Genomic DNA, 9,622 nt, shown 5'->3' with positions numbered 1-9,622 from the left:
AACTCTGGTATACCCAGGTTCTCCAATTTTTAACGTTCTCTCACATTTGTCTTATCATTCATTTCTCTTTCTGACTCCCACTATGTGTAACTGTCAAAAATCAGGGAATTCATAAGGATACAATGCAACCTAATTTCCTTTATAGCAAAAACATTTCTTTCTTTTGATCCAAAAATCCAACCCATGATCATGTGTTGCATTTAGCTGTCACGTCTCTTCAGTCTCTTTGAATCTGGAAGAGTTCTTCAAATCTTTGTCTTTTGGGACATTGGCATTTTGAAGAGTATAGGTCAATTATATTGCAGAATGTGTTCAGCTTGGGTTTGTCTGATATTTCCTCATGATTACAGTCATTTATGCATTTTTTTCAAGAACACTACAAAAGATAATGCTGTATTCTCCTCAACGGTGCATATAGAGAGGTGTACAATGTCTATTTGTCACATTATTGGTGATTTTCACTTTGATCACAGTAAAGAGAGTATCTCCCAGGTCTCTCCACTTTAAGGTTACTATTTTTCCTTTTTAAATGATAAATGCTTTGTAGAGAGTTACACTGAGATATGTAACAGTATGGCAAACTATATAAAGAGCAAAAGACAGTGAAAACTCTTAACGTGGCAGTTCCACTTTTAAGACTGTATCTGAAGGCCTCCTCACCTCACGCCTGCATGCTGGCTGCATGCCTGCTCATCCCAGCACTTTGGAAGGCCAAGGTGGGTGGATGGCTTGAGACCAGGAGTTTGAGACCATCCTGGGCAACATAGGGAGACCCTGTCGCTATTAAAAAAAAATAAAGAATATATCCTAAGTAAATAAGGATGTATGTAAAGTTTTAGCTAAATGGATAGTCACTGAAACCTTGTTTATAATAGATAACAATTTAAAATAACCTATATATCTATTATTAGTGGATTTGGTTCAGTAAATTACCCATACAATAGAGTATTATACAGACATTAAAATTATGTGGTAAAAGTATAATTGATGGCAATAAAGAATGTGTGCGGTGGCTTATGCCAGTAATCCCAGCACTTTGGGAGGTGGGGGGTGACAGGATCACTTCAGCTTAGGAGTTCAAGACCAGCCTGGGCAACATAGCGAGACCCCCGTCTCTACAAAAAAGCGAAAAAATTAGCTGGGCAAGGTGGTGTGTACCTGTAGTCCTAGCTACTCCAGAGGCTGAGGCAGAAACATCACTTGAGCTCAGGATGTTGAGGCTGCAGTTAGCTGTGAACACCACTGCACTCCATCCTGGCTGACAGAATGAGATGCTGTCTCAAAGAAAAACCAAACAACAAACAAAAAGTTCACATCATAGTAACTGAATAAATCAGGTAAGTAAATTACTTTACATGGTATGGTACAGTTTTTATTTAAAAAATATTTTATATATACATATATACTTATAATACCGATTTTTCTGTTTTCTTGTATACAAAAGTGTATGTATGCATGTAAACATTTCTATTACTTGATTTTATTACATCATTCGTACTGCTTATATTGCAAAACTAAGTTTTTTTTTGAGACATAGTCTTGCTCTGTCCTCTGGGCTGGAGTGCAGTGGCGGGATCATAGCTCACCACATCCTTGACTTCTCAGGTTCAACGGATCCTCCTGGCTCAGCCTCCTCAGTAGCTGGGACTACAGGCGCCCACCACTACGCCCAGCTAATTTTTTAGTTTTTAGTTTTAGTTTTCGTAGAGATGGGGTTCTGCCATGTTTCCACGCTGGTCTCGAACTCCTGGCCTCAAAGAATCCGCTGGCCTTGGTGCCCTGGATGCCCTGGCCTCTCAAAGTGCTGGGATTGATTACAGGCGTGAGCCACTGCTCCTAGCCAAAACAAAGTTCTTAAAAATAAAAGTAATATGAGCTTTTCTGGTGTATTAAGTACGGAGAAGCTAAAAAAATACAGTAAGATAACAAAGTTCACAGCCTTTGGGATCAGTAAATGCTAGTTTTTCGCTCCTCCCTAGTGACAGGGAGGCACTGAAACATGAGTTACAACACGGCAGACCTGGAATACAGATGAAAAGATTGAGGCAACAGGTTCGCAGCGGAACGCCTCTACAGCTTCTTTCGACTGACATTTCAGGATCAGCACAATTCTCCCCTATTTACCGCGGAAGCAATCAACTGGGATTATACAAAAAATTATTATTTGTATTGAATACCTGATAGTTGTGTTACTATTACTAGCGCTATCGTTTTTGAAGGGGGGTTGGTGGTGTGGAAAAAAAAATCGGACAGGAGGGAGGGCAGATGTGAAGCCCAGCCCACCTTCTCGTTGACAGTTCTATGGCTCTCCTTTCTGTGAATGAGCGGTGGTCTTTAGGCCTCAGACCTGACAATGTCAGTGAGAAATAGAACTTAACCCAGGGGATTGTTCTCCAAGGAGCGTCCGGGGGGAACCAACGCAGAGGAGCGCAGCGCCCTCTCCAGCCGCCTGCGGGTGTCGGGGATGATCAGGGCTCTTGGGTGTTTGTCAGTGAGGACAACTGCCTTATCTGACTGTAGGCACAGAAAGTGCGCCGCGAGAGGGCGGCTCCTAACAGCCAGGCGCCGGCAGGTCGCGCTCTGCGCTGGCCGACGCCCGAAGGCGCCGAATGGGAGGGGCCCTGCCGAGCTCCCTTACAGCCCCAACGTGCGCGCCGCTAGGAGGCTTGGGCACCCAGCCACCGCGGGCGTGGGGCGGGGCGAAGGTGGCGGGCGGGGGCACCAGCTGCGCGCGCGGGGCGGGGCGTGGCGCGCTGCGTGGTCCCGGTCGGCCCTGGGCTCCTCCCCCTTCCGCGCCCAGGCCCGCGGCAGGCCTTGCTCCTCCCCCGACTCGATTTCTCTCCCCTCCCCTCCGCCCGGCCGTTCTTCCCTCCCGCCGCCTCCTTTTCCTCGGTGAGGCGCTCTTCCAGCGGGCAGGCAGCATGGCGGCCGTGGAGACGCGGGTGTGCGAGACAGACGGCTGCAGCAGTGAGGCCAAGCTCCAGTGTCCCACCTGCATCAAGCTAGGCATCCAGGGCTCGTACTTCTGCTCGCAGGTAGACGCCCGCTGCCCCGCGGATCTGCCGCCACCGCGGGACCCCTCTTCGCCTCTCCCTTGCTGGCTCCTCCTGCTCTTGCGGCGAGTCGGGACGCGCTCCTCCTCTCCCCCCGGCCGCGTTTTCTCCTCCCCCACCCGCGTCGCCACCGCCCCCTCCTGCCTCCTGGGGTCCCCGGGTCCTCTGGAGCCACGCGCGGCTCACGCGGGGGCTGGGGCGCCGCCCGCCGCGGCCATGTGGGCTGGGGCGGAAGCAGGCTTGTGCGGGGTGGCTCGGCCGCGCTAGACCTCCACGTTCTGGAGCTGGTTCCCCGCGCTGGGGCTGGGGCAGCCAGGTGTGCGGGCTGCCGGGGGCAGGTAGTGGCGCCGTGAAAAAGGGCAGCCCGAGCGTCGCAAGCCTCCACACCCGCGGCACCGGCGGGGCTCGGGTCTGGGCGCTGGAGGCTGCCTGGCCGTCCATCGGGTCCCTGCGGGGTGGGGGGTGGAAGCGACCCGCCGGTCTCTGAGAGATGGGTGGCCGGAGGACGGTCGGAGTAGCAGAGAGGAGGAACAGAGGGGAGAAACGCTAGGTAGGTCCAGCCCCACTTCTTTGTGCTTTACTGCCGTGCGTTGACACTTAAGCAACTTTGGGGGTGGGGAAGGGAGAGGTCTGTGTAATTCGTTCTTTTCCTTCGGTATATAAAATTATTAATTTACAAAACTGTAAGCTAACGGGATGAGTCACCTGTGACTGAATTTCCCAGAGTGAAAAGGACAGTTCCATTGAGGGTTAGGCGTGAAGGCTGTAGTGTGTTTTAGTAAGTTTTGTGCAATAGAGCAAACCCAGCGTTGAATGGGGTCCTGACTGAAGCGCGTGCTCGTGTTTCTGTTTACTGAAAAGTGACTAGTGTTGCTCCTGCATTTCGAGACCCAGGGTGAGGGCTGGGCGCCAATAGTATGGCTCTTACTTACAGTCCAGGTTTACTGAAGAGAGGCACGTGAATATTCAAATATTAAATTGGTAGTGTCCTGTGGGGAGGAGAGCAGGAATAAAGAGAAGGCCTGATTGGGGCCCTGCTCTTGCCAATTACTGTGCGATCTTGAATTAGTAAAGTTACTTAATCTTTCTGAGTTCCAGTGTTACCCTGTACAGAGGTGATGATTATAGCTTTCTTTGTAAGTTTCACAAGCTTCTTCTGAAACCCAAATTATCCAAGGAACGTGAAATGCTGTTAAATGTAAGGCCTTTTATTTTTTAAAGGATTCTAGTACGATTTAACTCTGCCATAAATAAAAATATGAATAAGAGTGAAGGCAGATATATGAACACAATACAAACAATAAAAATATTTTCCAACATAAAACATATAAAACGTGAAGATATAAATGACAATTTTACGTCACAATACTTGTAGATAAGCCATTGCAAGAGGTCTTAGCTGTGTTATATTGTCTTGTTTTTAGATAGGATATGATCCTTGACCTTGTTAGTATCATTTGGAAAAACTTGCACGTGGAGGAGTGTTGCTTGATCTAAAAATAGCATTACTCAACAATCTAAAGGATCTGTGCTAGGTTTAACATGTTGAGCATTACTCATGTTAAACCTAGTAAAGTTCCTTTAGATTCATTAAAATTTCCAAATTCTATCCTTTTGTGGCCTGTGTGGGACCTGAACTTAAGAAACAGTGTTTGCTTTTGACATTTGTGTACCATCTGAGTAGAATTACTTTAAAAGTAGGTGGCATTTTGAGTTAATACCTATGACCCTCTTCTGTTAAGATTTTAAAAAGGTAGCATGAAACACACATTCATGAAACAGGTAGAAAGAAGGTTGAATCATTGGGGTTTGTGGGAAAATGCTAGACACATTTGCGAAAACAAAACATTCAGGGTTTATTCTGTGTATTAGGATTTGAGGTATTTACATGTTGGATTCTGCAGGTATATTTCTGGTATCACTGTTAGACATGCACTAAAATATTCCCAGAGTGGCTGTCCCAACTGTCTCTTTTTCTTCTTTTCTCTTACCACCTCCTAGGGTCAGCTTTTAAAATTTCCCGCCAAATCAGTTGTCGTAGTCTCTTAATTTATTTCTCTACTGTAATTCCTCCCCTTGCAAACAAACACCCACAAAAAACCCTATCAAACAAAACCTTTTGTACAGAAGTTGTTTTTCCCGCAGTCTGATTATGCATATCCCTCATTGCTTTCAGGATTCCAGTCCCCACATTCAGGGTCCCTCTTCTGAGTCTCTTGCTCTAGCCAAAAGCTGTGTTTATATTCTTTCCTTTCCAAAATGTCACCTGTCTTCTGAAATCACAGCTATTTCCTCAATCCCATCTTGAGAACTTGATCAAGTCACTGTAACTTATCTTAAGCCACTTTATACATCTGTGATGAAATATGGGCTTGGCCGGGCATGGTGGCTCACGCCTGTAATCTCAGCGCTTTGGGAGGCCTAGGCGGGTGGATCACCTGAGGTCAGGAGTTTGAGACCAGCCTGGGCAACATGTCAAAACCGTGCCTTTACTAAAAATACAAAAATTAGCCGGGCGTGGTGGCACACGCCTGTAGTCCCAGCTACTCAGGAGGCTGAGACACAAGAATCACTTGAACCTCCGTGCTGGAGGTTGCAGTGAGCCGAGATTGCACCACTGCACTGCACTCCATCCTGGGCAACAGAGCAAGACTCTGTCTCAAGAAAAAAAAAAAAAAAACAAAACACCAAAAAGAAGAAATTAGGGATTTTCCTTAACACTTCTCTGATCACTAGGATGATCTTTCTTCTTTCTACTGCTCTGGTCCCTGGCCTGGCTGTCTGGCCAGCTTGTCTTTGGGAACAAACAGAACAAAACTGCAAGAGGCCTTTCTGATGCACCATTAACAGAAGTAAGGCATTCCCAGTTACTCTGTCACACCACCATGTTTATTCCTCTGTGACCTTTTGTACAATCTATGATTACCTCACTTGTTAGAAAAATGAGGATATCTTTTTTTTTTTTTTTTTTTTTTGAGACGGAGTCTCACTCTGTCGCCCAGGCTGGAGTGCAGTGGTGTGATCTCAGCTCACTGCAACCTCTGCCTCCCGGGTTCAAGTGATTCTCCTGACTCAGCCTCCCGAGTAGCTGAGATTACAGGTGCGCACCACCACGCCCGGCTGATTTTTTTGTTTTTAGTAGAGATGGGGTTTCACCGTGTTAGCTAGGATGGTCTCTAACTCTTGACTTTGTGATCCGCCTGCCTCGGCCTCCCGAAGTGCTGGGATTACAGGCATGAGCCACCGCACCCAGCCTAGGATGTTTAATTTTAAGGAAAGCTTTCGTTCTTTGGAGGAGTACAACCAGTTTTACTTGAAAATTGAGTTTTCCAAGAGTTCTTGATGTTTGATTGTATTTATTGATAGCAGTGTTCCTTCCTATTTAATAGTTTGTGTATGTCTTTTCATTTGTGTGTAGGAATTTTTTGAGGACAGAGGGTGTGTTTTACTTATTTTGTATTTTCCAAAGTGCCTTGCCCACAGTAGACCTCCCTCATTTCCTTAAATGAAAGAAAAGAGATCAGTGGGCTTGCAGTGGAAAACAAAGAAATTCTGTATTTACATTATCCTTTGTAAACACTGAATAGTACGCTATATTGTGGATATACTGTCATTATTTGCTTATGGTTGAATTTAGTAACTTTTCAGTTTTTTAGCTGATGTTTAACTTTGTGAATAGCATAGGGCAGTTGCTGTCTCCTCTGGTTAGAGGATCAGCTGGAAGGGACCTGAGTGATATGTAACTATTTATATTTATAACACATAAAAGGTAGTAAGCATAGTGTAAGTGGAAGGAGACCTGGATTTTGCTGCCATGTGCTTGGATAAGTCCCTCTTATGCCTAATGAAGCATCCTCTTCAATGGAGTTGAGTGGAAGGTGACTTAAGAGAGCATCCAGAGTGCCTAGTAGAGCGTATAGTAAATTTGGGCCTTATTTTGCATGTAACCTCATATGTAATGTTATTAAAATCAGTACCAAGGAGGGCTTAAAATCTTTGAGGAGAAATGTTACTTGTTTGTGAACATTTTGACAAATACAATAATAGGTTCTTTCAGAGAAGTGGCAGGAAACATGATTAACTGAACCCAGGAAGAAAGTCTCTCTCTCTTTTTTTTTTTTTTTTTGAAATAACAAGACAGTTATTCTTCTCTCTCTCTTTTTTTTTTTTTTGAGTTGGGGTCTTACTCTGTCAACCCAGGTTGAAGTGCAGTGGCGCAATCTTGGCTCACTGCAGCCTTCACCTCCCAGGCTCAAGTGATCCTCCCACCTCAACCTCCCAGGTAGCTGGGAACACCAGTTTGAGCCACCACACCTAGCTAATTTTTTGTGTTTTTGGTAGAGATGGGGTTTCACCATGTTGCCCAGGCTGGGCTTGAATTCCTGAGTTCCACTTTGCCTCGGCCTCCCAAAGTGCTGGGATTACAGGCGTGAGCCACTGCACCCAGCTGGAATAAAGTCTTGTTGAGCATCTTGTAGGTTGGAGTTAGAAGGTAGGGAAGAAATTGCCATTATAACATGCAGTATCTTTGAAATGCAACCCTGCCCTCTGAAACTTTCTCCTTCAGTAACAACGTTCCCACCAGTGCAGTGTTTCTGGAATTCATCTTCATTAAAGGAGATATTATCATGTTCTGCTTTTTTATTTATAGGGATTTTCTTTAAATTCCTCATATCACTTCAGACCACCCTTAAACACTACTGTAAGTTAGCTGAGTTTAGGTACAAATGTCATAGCTTCTTATAAGCAAAAAGATAGGATGGAGGTAAAGAGAAATTATGAGTCTTTTTAAAACAAATATAATCCATGAATTATTTATTGTAGAAAAATAGAAAATATACGTGAAGATAATCAGTTACCCAGAGATGATTTCTATGAAATTTTGGTGTGTATTCTTAAGAACATATTTGCGTATTTATTCATATGCATATAGTTGTGTATGTTTTTACAAAAATAGCAACCATAATACATATAATGTCATATAATTTTCTCATCCTTATGTCTTAACCAGTGTTTTGGTAGTGTCATGTCGTGGCTACATTTACATGATCCTTTATAAAGACTGTTATGGGTGTATTGTCATTTATTTATTCACTTATAGTTGAATTTAATTTCTTTTCCATTTTTTAGCTGCTGTTTACTCTTCAATCAATGTTCCTCGAAAATTTAAATCATCTTGACTTAAGAACATATAATGATGGTACATGATTTGGTGCATGAACCCAGAATTGAACCATCCTAAGCTAATTCTGCATCCTTGTCCAGAACAGTGGTTCTCACAGTGTTGTTAGTGGATTATTGTTGGTTTGAGGGCCTTCTGGTCATCTATGAAGTTTTGGCATGAAATATACCTATGTTACAGTAGAATTTGTAAAACAACAACAACAACAAAAAACAAGCATCGTTTGGCTGGTAGGCAATCAAAAGTTATACAAGTCTTTTGTTACCTTTTTGGAAATTGAAGTGCTATAGGAAATGTGATCTTACATTGCTCATTTGGTTTGTGGGTTGAAATCAAGTTTTAGTCATGTTTTTTAAGGTGAATCTTTATCATGTTTAGCATATCTGCAAAATTTTAGTTAAGTTTTAGTAAATTTGGTAGGGGTGACAGACATAAGTGCATAGCTAAGCTCGTTCCAGCTCTAGATATTCGGAAGAAAAGCAGTGGCATGGTAACTGCTTCTGTAATTGTCTTTGGTATTATTGCAATAGCAAACCCTTTTAGATAGATATTAAATAGGCAGAAATACTTTATAAAGCAACCATTGAGCTTCATTCTGTATTAAATGTTTAATGTAATGGAATATAAATGTAATTACAACCCTTTCTGCTTGATCCTGAACTTCACCTGACCTCACAGTTTTAACATGAAGCATTCTTTTATTCATGCTTGGGCAGGTAGTGCTCCCAGCTCAACAATTATAAGTCTTTTACTTTGATTTCCTTGATTGGTATCAGTCTTGTCTCTGGCTTTGAATAAAGAGCAATTCAAAACACTCTGTAAACCAGGCCTGCCTTTTTCACTATGTGTGTGTGTATGTGTGTGTGTGTGTGTGTGTGTGTGTGTGTGTGTGGCACCTTATGGATGAAACTAGGATAGGGACCCCGTGGAACTTCTTATGCTTTATAAGTTCTCTCCTGTTTTTATCTCCAGTAACCTGACTTATTGCAAGGCTTAGTAAAGATTTCTTCCTGATACACCAGAGCTGTGCCATGTCTGTTGGAAAGCATTTCTAAAATCCCTGTTAAGGCCAGGCGTGGAGGCTTATTCCTGTAATCCCAGCACTTTGGGAGGCTGAGGCAGGCAGATCTCTTGCTATGAAATCAGCCTGGTCAACATGGCGAAACCCCGTCCCTACTAAAAATACAAAAATTACCTGGGTGATGATGATGCATGCGTGTAATCCCAGCTGCTACTCAGGAGGCTGAGGCACAAGAATCTCTTGAACCCAAGAGGTAGAGGTTGCAGTGAACTGAGATTATGCCACTGCCCTCCAGCCTGGGCAACAGAGTGAGACTCTGTATCAAAAAAAAAAAAAAAAAAAAAAAAAACAAACAAAAAAAAGCCC

General features: G+C 43.8%; 1 protein-coding gene across 1 annotated transcript in view; it reads left to right on the top strand.

The window, feature by feature from the left end:
* The first annotated feature begins 2,784 nt into the window (after positions 1-2,784).
* Positions 2,785-9,622, top strand: part of METAP1 (methionyl aminopeptidase 1) — a 77,866-nt gene continuing 71,028 nt past the window's right edge. The window contains exon 1 of the mRNA XM_017875487.1: positions 2,785-3,035. Coding sequence (XP_017730976.1) covers positions 2,922-3,035 — 114 coding nt within the window. The 5' untranslated portion in view covers positions 2,785-2,921. The remainder of the gene's footprint in view (positions 3,036-9,622) is intronic.

The sequence above is a fragment of the Rhinopithecus bieti genome, unplaced genomic scaffold (genome assembly GCF_001698545.2).
Source record: "Rhinopithecus bieti isolate Rb0 unplaced genomic scaffold, ASM169854v2 scaffold_6708, whole genome shotgun sequence".
Classification (NCBI taxonomy): domain Eukaryota; kingdom Metazoa; phylum Chordata; class Mammalia; order Primates; family Cercopithecidae; genus Rhinopithecus; species Rhinopithecus bieti.
Note: the sequence above shows the minus strand (reverse complement) of the source record. Positions and strands in the feature narration are given on the sequence as shown.